The 19,493-nt window shown below is 39.7% G+C and overlaps 1 protein-coding gene and 1 long non-coding RNA gene across 7 annotated transcripts in view; one reads left to right on the plus strand and one right to left on the minus strand.

Annotated features, from left to right (window-relative positions):
- Positions 1-721: 721 nt before the first annotated feature.
- Positions 722-3,867, minus strand: LOC113033258 (uncharacterized). Its single transcript, XR_003274010.1, has 3 exons — positions 3,804-3,867; positions 2,800-2,872; positions 722-1,086 (listed from the first exon to the last, which is right to left on the minus strand). It is a non-coding gene; the product is annotated as an uncharacterized LOC113033258 (long non-coding RNA).
- Positions 3,868-3,994: 127 nt separating this feature from the next.
- The window catches only part of cfap299 (cilia and flagella associated protein 299), an 88,002-nt gene continuing 72,503 nt past the window's right edge, over positions 3,995-19,493 (plus strand). For 5 of the 6 annotated variants that reach the window (XM_026186884.1, XM_026186881.1, XM_026186882.1 and 2 more), the window contains exons 1-2: positions 3,995-4,183; positions 6,329-6,471. In XM_026186884.1, the coding sequence (XP_026042669.1) occupies positions 4,076-4,183; positions 6,329-6,471 (251 nt within the window). In that variant the 5' untranslated portion in view covers positions 3,995-4,075. The remainder of the gene's footprint in view (positions 4,184-6,328; positions 6,472-19,493) is intronic. The other variant, XM_026186886.1, reaches the window with a different exon arrangement.

A 19,493-nucleotide genomic window follows, 5' to 3' on the forward strand; every position in this document is an offset into this window, starting at 1 on the left:
ATGCAGATGGCAATCTGTAGTTTCTTGATGCTGTGTGTCTTGTTACAATGCTCTGTGTTGCCACTGCGTTGTGTGATCGCATCCCAGAGCAATATTTTTTCTACCAGATTGTTTTTTTCATAAAAATGTATGTACGACAAAAATCTTTATGTAATAATACCATTAAAAATATATATCAACATGTATATGTTTTTTAATTGCATTAAGTGGGAAAATGCAGAAAGTGGTTAAACATGCTGATTTGAAGGTTCAGAGAGAAGGCTCTATCTAATTTGTGTGTTAAAGTTAGATATCTGCGGTAAAATATGGGAGTGTAGTATATTTCACTTAAGTCCTAATGAGGTCACCAATCTGTCACAGCAAAAGTCTGTGGCTGACTAATGAAAGACAGGTGTGTGTGTGTGCGCTGACAGGTCTGTGCTGGCTGACGTTCTCCAAATCCTCTGAGGTCATGACAGATTTTACTTTAGTCTAAAACAGGCCTGAGCGCTGATTACTTACCAACAATCTTCCTGTCCTTTCAGATATGAACACCAGTGGGATCCCTCCTCCCACTCTAATGATCCAACATTTGACCTCATTCACATTTTGTGCCACTCTATCACTAAAAGAGAATTTTTCTCAAATCTTGCTGTCTTCTGTGAAGAGGTATGAGGCCAAAGGTCAGGCACAGTGCTAAAGTTTAAAGATCATGATGCTGTCCATGCTGTATAACGTGGTTATTATCAATTTTATTTCAAATCTTTAATCAAAATCTGAAAAATGCCTGTTGTGTTCTGGCCAGCAGTAGATGCTGGCCAGTTACAGCTTTGTGGGTAAAGTAACAAAACACAGATTTATATTTCAAAATTAAGATTCACATCAAACTAAGATACATTTTGGGCAATCTGTACAAAGCAAGCTATATTATTTGTGAGCTGCTGCCCTTAAAAACCATCCATCCATCCATGCTCTGCATTTGGAGCTGTAACTCACTCCCAACCTTTGGAGTGGGCACTCCACTCTTTTCCACCTGAGAACCATGGCCTCAGACTTGGAGCTGCTATTTCTCATCCCAGCTGGTTCAGACTTCGCTGCAAACTGCCCCTGTACAAGGTAGAAGCAGTCATTTAATAAAACCAGCAGAATGATCTCATCTGCATGTAGCGGAGATGAGATTCTGAGACCACCAAACCCAACACCTTCCACCACCTCTATCCAGAAAAAGGTTCAACGAAATCAGTGACAATCAGTTTGACTTATTACTGGAAATGCAAACTAATCTCTCACTACGACTACACACAGTCACCAAGCAGCCCAACTGCCCAATACCCAATACACATGAGCTGCAGCCCCCAGATGCAGGCAAATGCCTTCTCCAAGTTCAAGGCAGGATTTATGTAGAACTTGGAGTATCAACATGGGTGAGTTATAAAAAGAATCCCAAATACAGTTGTTATGAAGATGGAAATTATTTATCGAGGCCCCAAAAGGTTGATTCTGTACACTTTGGCTGCCATGATTCAAATTATGGTTTAAATGCCACAGCTATGGCCTGCTCTTTAATATTGCTGATCATGTCTTCCTGCCAACACTTTGATGAATCCAAGACATCAGGAACTGAAACTTGTTTATGAGCAAAAAAAAGGTTCTACTAAGTATTTGATGCTTCTAAAAATAAAGTACTTGGTGAGTGTATTTTATCAAGCTCACCAAAGTGTAGAAAAAATAACTGTACATCACAGAATAAGAACAGCAGAAGTTTCACATTTATTATTTAAAATAGTGTTAATAATTAAATAGGGTTTATTTCTAAGTAAGAAAACACTCTATGACCTCAGAAATGAGAAGCAGCTTGCGTGACAAAGCTAATCTAGAAGGTTGTTAAAGCTCTCCTCCTTTGCTCACTAACCCACTGTGCCTCTGCTGCCTTTTGTCTTATTTGTCTGTGTGCATACGTGCATATAGGTCATATGTTACAGGGCTGCTGTAGGAGAGACCATTCATAAGAAAATTTTTGATCGTTACTTCACTTTCCATGGACGTCACTGCAGAGCTATTAAAATTCACGCTGGATGGCAAAATTAAACAAAATGATAATAAAAATGATAATAACAGCCAAGAGTCACAGTATTTCTGCACATGAAGCTGAGAAAATACCCACTGAAGGTTTTCGTCTCTATTTTATAGTCAGAAAAGGTGCCAAATTGTGTAGATTTGCCAGGATTTAGGGACTGACATCACGAGACAGGATAATTTGTCGTGTGAGACACTATTCTACTTTTATGCGTCAACTGAGCTCACATTAGTTTAAAATAGAAAAACGGTGTTACTGAGGACCTGCAGGAGCTTCTCTGATGGGATGTAGATATAGATGGGATATTATCGCAGGTCACACGTCACAATATGATCAAAAACAAAGCTATGCATTTCATCTTAGGCAGGATGTATCATAGACCCATCTCATTTCTTTGTGTCTAGGCTGAAATAAAGCCACTGAAAACTCAACATTCGTAAAAAAATTTTTTTGAAGAAAGACAGTAAGACACAGTCTGAAATAAGGCTACAGTAGAATGTAGTTACAAAAGCAACATCTTAAAGCTTCGCCACAGCCACAGTTAAACAAAGCTACACAGTTCACACTTCCAACACTTTTTTTTCTGCGGTGGGCGTTAGATTTTCACCCAAGACCCGAGAAGAAGAATGAGACTCTTCCCAAACTGGTAGGCTATATTTTTCACAAGGAGCAGAAAAGACCTGTGACACAACAACAAAAAAATTCTGCAACAAACATTTTAGGAGCTCAGTTTACATTGCTACCTGCTCAGGGTTTCGGGGTTCTCTTCGGTTCCTCAGCTGCTGTTGACCGAGAGTAACAGCTTCTGCAGTAAAACTGTACAGTCCATGCTTATATACATACATCCAAATCTCTTTAACACGTACGCTATTACAACAAAAGCTTCTCACAGGGGAAATAAATACCCAGACAAACTTTCTTTCTTTTTTTTCCTGTTTTTGAAAAAGTGAGCTGGCGACTGTCCAGAGTGTATCTTTGCACCTTTTGTCCAACTCAGCCAGGATAGGCTTGAGACCCCTAACTAACTACATAAGAAAACAATGGATGGTCCTCTATTGTTGGTGCTTTGTTTCACAAATGACACAACAGTCTATGCAGTTACTTTTTCCTGAAGACAGACTGTTGATGAGCTTCAGACTGTTTTTCAAGAGCTGCAAGCTTCACTGTATGGTCTCAATTGAAAGTACATCCAAAAATTAATTGGGTATCTGGGTGGATAATGTGCTCTCTTAGAGTGTATTGTGGGCATCTAGGAGGTTTAGGAAGTCTAGGTTCAAAAATGTTCCACACTATAAGATGATAGTTTGGACAAAAGCTGCTTCCTCTGCATTATCTACCAACTCTATCATATTATATCCAATTAGCTGTCCAGTGTGCACTTTAAAATCTGGTTTCCAGGCCCTTAGGTGACAGGTAAGCCTATATTTTTATTCCTTTTTATCTATGGAATGTCCTATGATCCAATAAATCAGGAGATGCTGGTTTGCATCCTATGTGGACCATTTTTTAATTGTAATTTTTTGTCTTTTATTTTATTAATTATTTTATTTTATATTATAATATATATAATATATAATTTAACAGTTATAACAATTAGAAAAAAATATAAATATTTTATAGTTATATATAATCACATTTTATTTCTATAAATATTTTAGGTGTATTTAAATTAAACTGTGTAACACAATGCTCTTTATTTCTACCACTAAAATAAAAAATATAAATGACTGGAACCCGCCTTCCTTACCTCACAGGTGAATTCTGTGCGTCGTTACAGGGCAGCTGCTTCTCCCGCCTGTTCACAGCTAAAATCATTACTTGTGTGTTTTGCTATTTTTTCTGAAGGAATTGTATTTTTCTTGGACGGTTCTTGTTATAAAAATGATCTCAAAGAATTCCGGTTTACATAAAGGTTAAACGTGATGTCGTAAACTTCCGCTTCCTGTCTGATGAGAAGCCGGTAAGGCGGTTGCCATAGCAGCGTTTTCCAATACTCACGAGCGCACACGCACACAGAAGATGGAGTACAGCAAATTCAGCCGTTTTCACGATTCTCTAACACAGTTTAAATGTTACGAGGATTACCTGGACTCAAAAGTCACGCCACTGGATCTGTTTTACTTTAAAGTGAGTGAAAAGTACAACTTTTATAAGCACTTTTATCCTACCTATCACTCCTTACACCCCGCTATTTTGTGGCATTGCGCCTCAGAGCCGCACTGACTGCACTACAATTTCTTCATCAATCTACAGCAGTGAATTTTATTAAAAAATAACCATAGTCTCTCCAAAATTACCAGGACTCCTTCAATTCGCCACGTATAAAACCTGCCTTCATTAGCTTGCTAGCACATCACCTGCTTCTGGTACGTTAGCCTCTTGGTATGTTGCTCATCTAATGTCGCTCCGGTGTGCAAAGCAAGAAAATAAATTTTACACGCTTTATACAAATATTGGCCATTTTTAGCTACGTACTATCCCGACATTAAAAATATACTCTTAAAAATATGAAAATAACTTCATGGGTGTTTTACAAGGTGTTTACCTGTTTACCTGTGATCAACCAAACATAGTTGACAAACACTTGTCTGACTTGTGGCATATACTATACATCAAGTGTTATTTTCATCGACAGTAAATATCGTTTTAAGTTAATATCTGTTTGTTACTGCTCTCTGTTATTTTTTCTGCATTGGACTTAGTTCGCTTGTTTCATTAAAAGCAGATTTGACTTGTTGGTGTAATTTCAGTAGTTCAACGCTAGGTGGTAGTCATACCAAGGTTTAGAATAAAACCAGTAACTCTTTATATTTAGTCTGTGGTTTAAACTCTGAATTTAACAAGCAGCTATCATCACTCCAGTCTGCTTGGTTCATGCGATAAAGTAGAGAAACAGTTACTCGTATCACATGGCAGTCGTACCGTTTCAAAGCCACACAGACAGTACAACGGGCTGTATTACATTTTGTTGTTGTTGTTATTGTTGTGTTGTGCTCGCTATAGACCACAGATTATTTGCACAAGTAGCACTATTGTATATGAAATTATAATCCATCCATCCATTATCTCCCGCTAAGGTTAGGGTTAGTTATTTTCATATGTTTTTCAGGGATGAACGAAAGACTTAGGAGAAGTAGCTTTCAGGCTGTATATTATCAAACATATGTCTTTAAAAGGCCCTAAATCGCATTTGTTCTTTCTTTCATGTTGGTCTCTTAAGTTTTTCGAGCCACGTATTCTGCTAAATAAGTTGAAAATGAACCTGCCCTTTCGAAATCAGCAGTCCTGCATCCGTCCAGCAGATAGCGCCCATGCTAATGAGTTATGTGTCTGCTGCGGAATTGTTTGAACACCTGTGTCCACATTGAGAGAACAACGCCTATCTGACCTGATAATCAGCTGCAGTCAATCATTCAGATTCTTCCCTGTGTTGTGACACAGCACACTCAGCCCAGGTCATCTGGCATGTGTAGTTGTGTTGAAAAGGACCAAATCTGGATAAATCCACTAATTATGAACCCATTTATCACAGATCATGTTATTCCGGTCTTCTCTCTAAAATGCCGTATATTACAAAGGGATTTCCACCTTAGCTGATTAGTGTAGATCCTGGTGTGTTCGCTCAAATCATCTGTTTGAGTGGATTTTCAGGCCAATTTTAGGACCAGCAAAGGTCTGAGACTCATTTCTGGTCAGCCACATCAAAGCTGAAGGAAAATATAACTTTTCCTCTTGGGTGCGGACACAGGCCCGGCTGCTGGGATTTTGGGTATGAGGACATGTGGCAGAAGCTTTGATCTAACAAGCCACTGGGTTTGACGGCGAGATTTGGTTTTTAGATGATGACTTTATGGCTTTGCTTTAATGACAGCAGGTTTGCAAGTGACGATCGGAATAATGTAGCTAAAAATCCCTGCTGACATACATTAATGCTCACACTTACAACAGAAATAGATCTGGAAATAGGAATGAAATCATCCTGAACCCATAAAACTAAAAATGTGGTGGTGTCGGAGAGCAGGTCATCGCTTCCATACTTTTAGGCAGGGCAGTGAAATGACACCTTTCAATCGAAAGACAAGCGTGACAAGTAAATCCTAAAAACCAGCTGAGAAAATTTCAAGTTTTATCTGTCAGTACTCTTGTGGTGATTAGTGAGTTGAGAGGCCACAATTTGTAAATTCGGCACTGCAAACGTCTGACAATATCCAGCCTTGACTGTAAAGCATGCTCCCTCTTCTTCACTGATTCTTCTTCTGTTCTCATCTCAAGCAGAAGGAGTTGGCCCTTAAGCTGGTGGAACACGGCCACAGGGGCACGGTCCTGAGCAGGGAGGAATTTGAGGAGAGGAAAGCAGCTGTGCAGGCTGCAGAGGCTGCAAAGAGCAACGCTTTCTACGACAGGAGCCGGCCAGTGTGAGTTAACTTCTCACTGACCCCACTGTGCTGTCTGAGGTGTTGTCCTTACGACTGACCAGGAGAGACAGATTCACACAAAGCACCAGTTAAATGCTAGAAGAGGTTGGGTTATATTTGGAAAATTAAATGAGGCTGTTTACAGTCCGAATGTGGTCAGAGGATTTTAAAATCAGTCACAGTGGAAAGGGGAAAAAAAAGTTACTGTTCTGTAGTTCATTATATTCACTTCTCATTTAGTGTGAAAGAATAATATTTTAGTTGAGTGATCCTCAGTCTCTTCCTTGGGTCTTTTTCTGTAGTTGCGGTTGAAGCCAGGGGGCTCCCCGTGAATCAGTTTCTGTGCTTGAGCTGTTTCCATTCCTAACCAGATCTTATATCCCGAGCCATATTTTTGTCAAAGTACCAACTTTTCTGTGTAAACAGTGTCACAGCTCACGTCAAGCAAATTTATTTGTCTTTACTGTTGGGGTGTTTCACATCGTTTCAGATTTGCAGGGGTGCATAATGAGAAGGAAAACCTAAGCTCCATCTGGTGGACTTTGATCCCTTGTTAAAGCAATAATATGTAACTATTTTCTTTTTAAAATAACAACTTCAAAATCATTTTGATGGTACACTGACTTGTAATAGGGCGAGCGGCTTCTCTTTCAACGCCTGCTCTGGCAGTATGTAACGTGGGTGAGTGGGTACAAACCTCCGAGAGAACTGTGTTGCCAAGAACACTGAGAGCGGAGCTCAGCAGATCAGCTACCGAAGACACGGTGCCCAGCAGCAGACGACTGGTGGAACAAGAGGAAGCGGCGTGCAAGAAAGCTTTAGAGGGGTAAACTGATCGGGCTTCTATAGAGGTTTAAGATTAGCGCAACCAGGTTAGCTAGTCCTGTGTTTGTTCCAGCCAAATTTTGTTCACTGTATAATAAATTATACCCGCTCCAGCTAAGATTAAACACACAAAAGGAAACAAGGAGCTATTTAGCTTTCTAATGACCAAAGCTTGGCTCAATAACAACTTGCCGGACTCAGCATTTTAGCTTGATTCGTCTTTTTCAAGTGGGCCAAGACTTGAAGTCTGGGAAAAACAGATGATGGCGGGTCTGCACATGTAGGTTGGTGCAAGAACTGCGCTGTGATTAACAACTGTTCAGTAGTAGAGAAATATATTACAGTCAAATACCCACCGCTGTGTCTTGTTTGATGTTTGGCTGCGTTAGCAAAGTCAGGCTGTACTCCAGTGTATGAACAGGGATTATTTATTATATATACTGTTTTTTTTTTTTTTTTTTCTTAGACATAAGCTCCATCTGTTGGGTTAGCTTACTGTTGTTTTTACACATATCTTGACAGATACGGTAGTAGAATTAAAACTTCCACAAGGAAAGAGCTTTTTAAAACCTTATGTTGGCACCAAACCTTTAGTTTTTTAATTTTGGGGCGATCGTGGCTCAAGAGTTGGCAGTTCGCCTTGTAATCGGAAGGTTGCCTGTTCGAGCCCCGGCTCCAACAGTCTTGGTCGTTGTGTCCTTGGGCAAGACACTTCACCTACCGCCTACTGGTGGTGGTCAGTGGCGCCAGTGTCCGGCAGCCTTGCCTCTGTCAGTGTGCCCCAGGGTGGCTGTGGCTACAATGTAGCTTGCCATTACCAGTGTGTGAATGGGTGGATGACTGAATGTGTAAAGCGCTATACAAATACAGGCCATTTACCATTTAATACGAACCATAAGTAACCGAATAAAGGTCATGTTTTTATTAAGGCTTTAAACCAGACATTAATTTAGGTGATGTCAAAGTGGCTTTGTCCATCCATGGTGTCTCTGGCTGGATCCATTCTACCCTTGTTCAACATATATTTTGGCTAAACCACCAAGGCACAGCATCCATGGCAGCAGACATCTACACATGCACCAGTAAGTTCTGCTTAACACCAACAACAGGTGGAGCTTTTAGACTGTTACTGAGCAAAACTCTAAAAACAAAACAAAGTACTGTAGCTCTCAGCAATTTTGTTTGTGGCAGATGATGGTTGTCAGTATTTCGAACCTCACCAGTCTGACTGGGTGTTCATCAGTATAAAGCTACTTGCATTTAATCACACTGTGTATTCATGCAGTAGTGTTCAGAAGGAAAGTACCAGTTTGTTTTTCTCAAATGATGGAGATGGTGTGCAGGTACAATTACACATGAGGACACAAGTATTTGCCCCTCACTATTAATAATAAATGTTTGTCCTTCTTTAACAGAGCAAGAGATTTTTAACATAGCACTTTGAAACATACTTTCTTTAGAAAGCATCAATTATTTCTGTTATTTCTGATTGATTTCAGACAAAAAAAAAATACCAGGGCCAATGTTATAAGGGATCGTTAGCTATTTTTAGCCATAGCACAAACCGCTGGCATGCAATGATATTCTTTAATTTTGCAATGCTCTAATCTATAAAATCAAGTTAAGACTAAGGGATTTTTTTTCTCCAATTTACGTAGTATCAAAACTTCAGCAAGAGTTTGAGATGTCACTTGAGAAAGCATCATGTTAAACACAAACGAAATCAGCAGAAAATGCATATACAAACTTATCACAGTGTTTTCAAGTGTCAAGAACTGAAGCGAGAAGTATAATCAGAAATTCAAAGAGAGCCACACAGTGCAGCACCAGTCTGGCAGAGGTAGGAAGCAAAGATTTGAACGACTGGGGGAAAAAAGTGAGAGATGTGTCTAAAGACCCAAGAACATCTGCCAAGACACTAAATTACTTAGCCAAGTTGTAAATTGTAGTCTCAAAGGAGACAATCATTGGCACCCTGCACAGTAAAAAAAAAACAAACAACTCCACTTCTGCAAAAGAGATGCCTTCAAGCCAGACTGAAGTATGCTAAGGACAACCTGAAGACAGATTATATATACTGGAAGTCTGTCCTTTGGTCAGATGAGGTGAAACTAGAGCTCTTTGACCCCAGAGACAATGTTTACATTTGGAGAAAGAAGGAAGAGATGTACAACCCAAAGGACACCATCCTCACAGTGAAACGCTGTAGAGATGCTCAAGTGTGCCTGGAACACCTTGAATTCTGTCAGGGTGGAAGGAATCGTGAAGAAAGAAGGATTCTGAAAGAAAAACTCAAGCAGTCAGTAGCAAAACTGGCTCTGGGTCATTTCTTTATCCTCCAACACAACAGTGAGAATGTCACTCCCTCCAGAAGACCAAAGTTAAAGTTACTGACCGGCTTGCACAAAGCCCTGATTTAAATCCCATTGCAAATTTGTGGGGTGAACTGAAGACCAAGGTCCATGCCAGAAGATCATCAAATGTTGAGGAGCTTGAGAGATTTGCCAAAGAAGAATGGATTTGCTCAGGAGGCGTGTTTGAGAGACTTGTCGAAAACTGCAATAAATGACTGCAGGCTGTTATTCAACAAAAAGGATTCACACTTGAGTATAAGCATCAGGGGGGTAATAATTTTAACCCTGCTAATTCTTGGTTTTTCTGAAAAAGAAATCTTCATTGGGGGGCTAATAATTTTGTCCTCATCTGTAAAAAAAAAAAATACAAATGAAGCAAGCAGTAACTTGACTTTGTCTGATATCAACTGAAAAATTATTATGTTGACATAGACTTACTGTTTTTGAACCGCAACTGTATATGAGTCATGTTTTGTTTTGTTTTTTAATTTATGCATCATAGGTCACTATATCGTTTAGATTCTCCCTGTGGCTATGAGACACAATTTCTGTCTTCCTGAATGAACCATGTGTTGGAAAGGAAATGCATTTTTGGCAGAAGTTCTGCACTGTTAATAAAAGCCTGACAGGTTGTAAAATTAGATTTTTTTTCCTTATAGCTCTGATTTGCATGGCTGCATTTTTTTTAGCACTTTATATTATTTTAAAAAGACAGAGAAAATGAGACCAGCTCATCAACTTCACATCCTCTGACTTTTGTTTGAACAAGGTCTCCCTGTCTGTTTAAATTTAGATATAAAAAAGAATCTTAACAAAAATAAGCCAAAACTACAAACTGAAGTCCTCTATATACTGCCCGGGATAGTGATCACACAGATATTTGATAAAGCCAAGTGTTTGTGGTGTCTACTTTGATGACAAGCCAGACAGGTAACATCATATACACACACACACACACACACACACACACACACACACACACACACACACACACACACACACACACACACACACACACACACACACACACACGAGTATCCAAACATTTACCTGCTAGGTGTTGAATTTGATTGAACCCTCAGATGGTTATCCAAACGTGCAGATGTCTCGTCGTTCCCCCTCCCCATGGCCCCCTAAACATCAGTGACACTCGTGAAATGGGAGCCTCCACACCTGCAGTTACAGTGATATTAGGGCACAAAGCCTTTCATCTTGTCCCAACAGGATCCACGGAAATGTTGTACTGGAACATTGGGATGTTATACACACAGTAGTCTGTTCCCTTTCCAAGAGCTACATCCATGAAACCGTTTCCAAAGGCTGTGATCATATTTGTAAGCTCTTAACAGTGTTTGGACTACAGAATTGGATTCTTCACATTATCCAATCAGACCGATTTTAAATGAATACTCCAAGGACGATTGATCTTTGTAAAAGCTTTTGTTTTTAAGCGGCTCTGAGAGATTTCTAGCTTGCTTCTTCTTAGAGGACAGCAGCTGTTGTCAGCTTGGATTTACAACACTTAGAATGGATTATGTCCCGTAGTCACCGTGGAAAAAAACCCATCTCCCTGTCCATGAAGTGTTCTTAAAGGATTCATTCAGCATAATCAGCTTCTCAGCTGTTGATTCATATGTTGACTGTGTTTCAAACAACTGTCTCTTCTTTCTTTCTTTTTTTTTGTAAGAGCTTTGAGAGCAAAAGGAGGCAAGGAGGAGCTTATATTGTAAAGTTGACCGTACTGTCACCCATTAGTTTGCTTGAAGGCTTGAGTCAGCAAGCCTTCTGCGTTTTGGCTATTGCCATCTTGTTTATTTTAAACCAGGTGTCACGTCAGAGTTGACATAAACTCATAAATTCAGCTGGAAAATGGTTACTGGGTACTTATGGTTAGACTTCTTTTACCACCACAGAAGTTTCCTGATGTTGTGCATTAGAATGTACTGCCCAACATCCACACTTCTGCATTGGCTTCACTTTTTTTTCAAAGGTTTAGAGAGTACTTTGTTCATTTAGGTCCCAGTTACAAAGGCCTTGAGACTGGTCAGCAACCGTCTGGTAACCACTGGTTGCTAGGACAAAATGTGTATTCCCAAACCAGTAGTTGATTGGCTGCTGGAGAATTCTGTCTGTTTCCAGGTGAACTTGGTCGCAATGAGGGTGCTACACAAAAAGCACTCCTTGTGATTGCTTCGGTTGTTCGCAGATTTCTGCAGTTGCACAGAAGACTGATCTGCAAACACTCATTGTTTACTCTCTTTACTCTCTTTGCTTACCTCTAATGAAACATGGAGAAGTGTGATGCAGTATGCAAACATTTACTTTCAAAGTTGTCTTACACCAAATGTGTTGTTGCTGCATTCAGCATATTTCAGTAGGTGCAACTTTTACTTTAAATGTGAGCATTCAAATTTCTGGTTTGCAACACACTATTTCAAGTTTCACTACTTTTTGGCGAGGTGTTTGCGAGTGTTGGCAGACTTGTGATTGCAGCAACATGCTAGCAACCAAAGTAATCGCAATGATGTTTTTGGCACATTTTATACCAAGTTGAGCAATCAGTTACACACTAGCGACTGTCTGCAATCTCCAGCAATCACTTGGTCCAACTGGTCATAGAATACAAACTTTTACACACACATACACACAACTGCCTCTGTAAATAATGGGCCATAGCTGAAATACACCTCACTCATACATTTTATGCCATATTTTTCTGAGCTGACTTAACTCTAGCAAATGATTTTTTTTTTAATCCCGTCAAAGGTATTTAACAGACGTGTTACATTATTTCAAAAAGAAAACTCTCCATGTGGGATCTGATTCTGTTCTCTGTCAGTGATAGCTTATAGCAACGTTAATGTTAATTTTATTGCATTAAATTTAATCCTTAAATAATCATCTGCTGTATCAGCTGTCTTTGAAGTTTTCTCACACTTTTATTAGTCAGTGTCTGACCCACTCCGGTGCCAACAACCTATAGCTGACTGAGCACCTTTTCACCCCCCTCACGTATGTCTTTTGAACTGATTAACAGCTTTCATAGCTTTCCCACACTTGGAAATTTGACATCCTGTAAAAGACCTTGACATGACAGAAAAAGAGCTGTACATCATTTACAAACTTTCCCCATCAAAGTTGCACGTCTGAGCTGCGTCCCCCTCTCTGTCTAAATGCAGATTTCTCTTTCCTCTGTGGTTTTTCTGATTGGATTTCCACCACACAGACCCCTTGACCTCCTGTTGTGGTCAGATTGTGAAAACATGGGCCCCAGGATGCAAAGTACCACCTGCAATGTGGCTGAACACAATCAGTACAAGGCTCTGAAAAACGACTTTGGCAACAAAGACTGGCAGCAGCACGGTAAACAGAATAAATGTAGTTGTTGGCTGAAAAAGAAATTGTTTTTCCGTATTTTCAACAAATCACTTCTGTTTGCTTCAAACATGTGTTCTTTCCTAAAGATTTCTGCACCTGCATGCTTCTCTCATGGCACTTGGTAGCCATGCTGTTTTGGGAATGCCTTTTGCCTTCTCTGCAGGCTTTAACCTATGTCTCCCAAGGCATGTCTTTTTTCACAGTTCTGTCACTACTCTGTTTTCTCCCCCCTTCCTTTCTCTTCTCTTCAGCCTCCCTGGGCTCTCTTAGAGACCTTTAGTGCCTGCAGGTGTATAAATAGAGCTGTTTTCAATTAAGGCCTAACCTCAACTATAGCGTGCATCTGATCAATGAATGCCCCTGCACCTGTGGTAATAAAATACCAGGGGAGTGGAGATAGTGCAGTGAATGCTAATCAGATGTTGCCCTGTTGTTGCCCTGTCTCATTTTTTAGAACAACAGGCTCCTCCTGACTGCTTGGCTGTGAAAGAGGGGGGCTTTGCCAACACATCACAAAAAAGACTGAACAAAAGAGCTGCTGCTCTCATCAGACATAAATGAAATTCAATATGTGATTTGGAAAAGGAAACTTGGATGAATGGGATGCTTAGTGAGCTGTATGGATGTTTGGCTTGGGGGAAACCAAAGGCGTTATCAGAATTTGCAAATAGTTTTAGTCTCCTGGCTTCGATTGGTGGTTCCATTTTTTGATGTTAAAATAGATTTGTTAAAGGGAAAGTTTCCCACAAGATCAAATGTACGTATTTTGTCTCTGGTATGTAGTGTTATTTCTCCATTTATATAGATTATTTGGTTGTCAGTTGCTTAGTTTTGGAGATAACTGACTTGAATCTTGAATATAAGGGATCTAAATGGCAAACATGTCCCTGTGCAGAAGTAAACATGATCTAACCACGATGCATGGCTGTCAGATTATTTCATTTATATCTCTGGCTTCATAGATTTTGAAAAAAAGATAGTGAACAACAACTTATTGAAGTTCCAAAAGAAACTTCTCTTTGTAAATGTAGAAATCTTTTTAAAGTAGGCTTCCTTGAACTCTGTGCTGGTGACTGAGTTGGGCTTTTAGGGAGAGGCAAATGCACTCCTCTGTAAAGGAAATGGGTGTGCTTGATTTTATGACATGAAATAAAAGAGAGCTTTGCAGTGGAAACGAATGCAAAAAGCAATATTTTTATCCCAAATGTCTTGTTTTCTTTATATTGGAAGTTATGGTTAATTAAATTAAAATCAGATGAATAGCCCAGCCCTACCCCTTACTGTACCTCTCACCATGTGAAGGCAAGTAAAGAAGCTCCAACATGAAGCTGCTAACAAGATTTGTAGATACTTTTTTTGTGTGCTTTCTGGAGAGAGACATTTGTGCTGAATTTGTATTCTTAATCCAGTTCACGCCAAAAGGAACTATTATAGCGAAGCTGGCCTTTTAAGATCCTATCCAAATAGTTCAGTTAATGAATATGTAGTGTTGTGTTCTTTATCAAATATTCGTACTCATATCATCAACCTGCTGCACTTTGGAAACTGCTTTGTGTTTAATGTGTGCAGAATACATCCATGTCTGGGGTCTTAGTGTTGCATTTTGCATCAGGCAGGACTAACATTTGACATAAATTCAGAGACAAACAAGAGGAGCAGCAGAGCGCTGCTGAACAGACGTGAGGCCTCGGTTTCCCTCCGCTCTGGCTCTGACTCGGGCTCAGAAGTCCATGTCAGCATATGTCCTGACCTCGCGTGCTCACGGCAGTCCTGCGAGGTTTCCATCAGGCTCCCCGCGATCTTCCTACAGTCCAAACCACAGCCACGCTCATTGTCCATTGTGCTGCTACGTTTTTACAGTCTGCCTCAAGAATTCTGCGCTCTCTAACTCTCTACTCTATATTAAAAGTGAGCTATCATTTGTGGTGCCAAGTAAAACCAGTGCCACGAACACGCACACTGCACATTTCACTGCGGATCCAACCTCCAGATACTTAGCAAAAATAAGTTTGTGTATGTGACTGACATGAGAAGCCTCACAAAGCTGATCCCAAACTCTTTTTTTTTTTTTAAGAGAGCCAACCCCCCGCCACTCTCCTCCACTGCTACTCTGGTGAGGGCCCTTGGGCGACGAGGTTTTGCAGTCTCTATTACATGTGCTGTCAAGCCAATTGCCTTGCTTGCACTTTGTGATTTTGGACGGGTGTGTAAATTTGGAGCTCTCCACTGCAAGAGCTGTCCAGAGACAGACATCCTGCAAGGCTTAAGCTTGCCACCACATCCCTTCATGCACCTCACAAATGAAAATATATGCCACTTTTTAACCAGCTGGTGCAAAAGATAATAAATAACAAGCTGTCATTTGACCGAAATGTTTCCACATTTTCTTTTCGTGTATCATATTAATGATTAATAAAACAGATGTACCTGCTTACTGCTACTTGTAACACAGTGCATCAAAGTGTTGTCACTCGCTTGCTTTCCTGGAGTTTTCCAAACAAGCCAAATTTTAACAATAATACTCTGAGAGTATTTAGTGTTTTACATATATTTCCATTAGTGTCCATGTCAACATTTGCAAAAGAGATGACGGCAAATTTTAAATTCTGTAACTTTAATATCCTAACACATTGCTGTTGTAGTTTAAAAAATAGAGTGAAGCATAGGAAAAGTTTAGCTACCTTAAATAAATATATAGTTATATTTAAAACAATACTTTTATTATTCTGTGCAAACAAATTGCTTTAAAGCTATAGAAAACAGTGATTCAGTCTCTGGTGATTCATAATATCTGACTCATAATATAGCTTAGCGGCCCTAATGATGTATACAAGTAGTTTTCTACATCATAAGGTCTTAGTATTTATGTATGCTATAGTTGGTGGAGTATTGTTATGGATTCATCAGGCAAGATCTGATGGAATTGCTTTAGTTTCCATCCATCCATCCATCTATCCATCCGCAGCTTGTTTGTGTCTGGGTCATAGGATTAGCAGTTTAAGCAAAGACTAATGGAGTGTCTAATTGTTTTAATTCAGTTTAGAAGATAAGCAAACTTAAATACCAGCTCCTGAGTAGTTACACTGCTAAATAAGAAGAAATTAAAAATAGAGCTCTGCAGGCTCCATTGTGGCACTGCTTTGCTTGAGTCAGTGCTAGCATGTCTACATATTGAAGCTCTCCACTGCCACTTGGAGGCACTGCCAAAGCATCAAGCAGCTGAAGTTCTACTCTTAATTATGTTTGTGTTGGTTGTGTTACAGAGAAGACGAAGAGTTTCTTAGAAATAGTCTACTTGCTTGTTGGTGTGATTCCTATTATCCTTCTCTTTGGGTAGTTTCAGTAGAAGTGCAAATGGACACCAACACAGGACCATAAATCTGCTGTAAAAAAGTTGGTGCTAAGGAAATTCTTCACTAATCAGCAGCTGAAATTGGTTGAAAAATAGTTTTAAATGATTTCATATGTGTTGCTTTGGATTACAGTGTAAGCTAATAAGCTGATGAGGAAGAAACCACATTGCTGACATGTGCACTGCAGAAAGTCATTCAAGGATGAGAGCTCGCCCTCTCATTTTAGGACTAACAATTGGGTAGATTTTCCAAAACTTTCACGTTTCCTGTTGCTCTCTTTAAATCTACACATCGGATTCAAATTCAAAACATGGATTTGAATCATTGTAGTCTTACTCTTTTTCTGTTGTTGTTTGGAGGACATTATCCTTCACTGATTACAGAGGATTTGCTTTGTATGTTTCCCAAATGGAATACATCTTAATATGAGCTCCGCTGAAAAGAAATGACAATGACTCCTTTGATCCACATTTAGAAACAAGTACTTTTTAGGCAGGCGGTACACAATATGTAACCCCCACAACTCCGAAAGCCAAGGTGGCCACAGTATACAAAGAAAAGTCAGGTATAATATCATGTATGCCACATGTGTAACTGATACATTCAGCTCATTGTAATCAGAGGTGACAGAGGATTTTATAAACCCCCCCAAAATAAAGTAAATTGTCATGCTGTGTGGAATTTCCCTTGACGTCCACCAGCCCAAAATAATATTTTCCATAAGATTCATTTTCCCAATCATGCCGAGGAAAAATATTCTGGTACAGTATGTGTTGTTTCTAAAGAAATCACTGTACTATTGAAAGTTCCCATCTGTTACACTGTTGAAAGCTGCAGGCTAATGAAATCTTCAATCTGCTAATCTTTCCTAAGAATAAAATAAGGAATTATTCTATAGCACCACATCTGTTACCTGTCATTGGATCAAATTCTCGTCCAGTGGCTGCATATTTATTTGCAAACCAGTGATTCCAAATTAAGGTGGAATGCTACTCCACTTTTCCAGAAAGAACTTTTTAATGACAGTCAATGGTGGGAAATATTTCCTGTAGCAACTTTTCACACATGAAAGACAGTTAGCTGTAGATCAAATTTATTGAGTGTGATAAAATTTCACAAGCCTAGAATAAAACAAAACAAATGTTATAAAATCAATAAAAATTAGGATTCAAAGTTTTTTTTAAGAATAGAGTCATTATTTTAAAAAATAGGACGTAAAGAAAATATACTGAAGGGAAAGATATGGGCTTTAACCAATTAATTTAAGCATGTTACAGTATTCTTGGTCTTATCTTAAACTATCGTATCTTCTGTTAAAAATGACAAATTATTTGTGGATGTCATCACTTACAGTATATTATTTTCCCAGAAAACTTGTTTGGTTTTTTTTCTCATCCTGTCAGCTCCGAAGTCCACTTATTTAAGTTTCTTCTGTCAGACTTTCTGCTGTTTTCTTGCATTAGACGTACTCTCTTACAATGCTGTTACCATTTTCTCCACTTGAGCTAGAGGTAAACATGTTTTCCTAAATAAAGAAATGGGTGCAGGGCAGTATATGGGTAGCATGTTCATGCTACTGCAGATGCCTGTTGGTTTTGATTTGCTAGCTTGCGTATAGTGGAAAGAACAAAATAGGCCAGTGCACAACTTCATGAATCTGACAGTAATTTTGTGTATCTGCTTGTTTTTTGCAGGGTATGAACCTTTTTATTTAAATTATTTGGTGGTCCAAACTACAGCATATTTTAGTGGTAAAAAAAAAAGTCTCACTGTGTATCTCTAGTGGGTGAGTGAGAGTGAGTGAGTGGACTGAATGAGCGTGTGTCCATGGCTGGGCTTGTGTTTGGGGCTTCCTGAGCCTTGGCCCCTGTGGGACATAGTCCCTGCTGGACTTTTCTGCCCCTCCCCCGGATACAGATGCTTGTTGGTTCCGGGGTACGTAACTGGCCCATTAAGGCGGGGGGGGGGGGGGGGGGGGGTTCTCTGCCGGGTGCTGTGTGGTTCTTGGGCACCTGGGGCCCTTGAATCGTACCAGGGTGCCCGTTGCCTCTGGTTCTCTAGGACTCTCACCCTTTGGCCTTGGGCTCCCCATCTGGGGCCTACCTCCTTCTCTTGCTTGGATGAACGCACGGATGTGTGGTCTCAGGTCTTTGGTACTCCTGGGGGCTGTGGTTGGCGTGGTTGTCCTGTTTCCATCTCTGTCTGCCTCTGGCCTTGGGTTTGGGGGCAGGCTCCCACCCTTATCAAGTACATTTGTGACAAAGACATACATAGACTCACACTCTCTCTCTCTTTCTCTCACATTCACACTCACACTATAAGAACATTGCTGATTTACGTATGTGTGTATTTTCCAGTTTTTGGGTTCCAGGTGCTGTTTGTTTGCTAAGGCCAAGCTGTATGAGAAATTATATATAAGAATCTATAATTGTAATGCAGCTGACAAAGCTCCAGAAAATACAGAATTACGGGATGACAGAATAAGATCCGACTGTTTTCTGTTGTTTTAACAAACAACATGGACTGTCAGATTTGTTTTTGTACAATCAAACAGTATACATAATCAAATGCTCTTTCCAAAAAGATATTAGAAATATGAAAACATGAATTCTCCAGTGCATCCAATAAGATTAGTCAGTGTATACTAATGAGAATAAATAGTGTAAAAACAACAGTTTAAGAACCTTGCAGCTCAGGAAGAAGCCGTCTGGGTTTTGGTATGCAGTGCAGTGGTGTGTTTACACATATATAAACACACTTGGAAGATATTGGTTATGCAGTAACAGCTGTTCACCCCCAGCAGAGGTGAACTAAACATTACATAAACTCCAGTTTGTAACACAGCGACCAGGAGTTTTTGTTGAGTTTCTGATTGTGTCATATTTTCATGTATTTCATAATTTATTGAGTTGCAGTCAAGTTAACAGGAAACCCTGTTAACTTCATGGCAGGTGTTGTCGTTGCTTTTACTGAACACTGCAATGCAACATCTGGAGGGTGTGGTTGTTATGAGATGCTGTCAGTAGGTAGTGTTGCACGATATTCGCTCTGGATGTGTTTTTCTTTCTGTTTTATGCTTTAGGATTGCTAGCTATTTAAAAAAAACAAAACA

This window comes from Astatotilapia calliptera, chromosome 12 (assembly GCF_900246225.1).
Source record: "Astatotilapia calliptera chromosome 12, fAstCal1.2, whole genome shotgun sequence".
Classification (NCBI taxonomy): Eukaryota; Metazoa; Chordata; class Actinopteri; order Cichliformes; family Cichlidae; genus Astatotilapia; species Astatotilapia calliptera.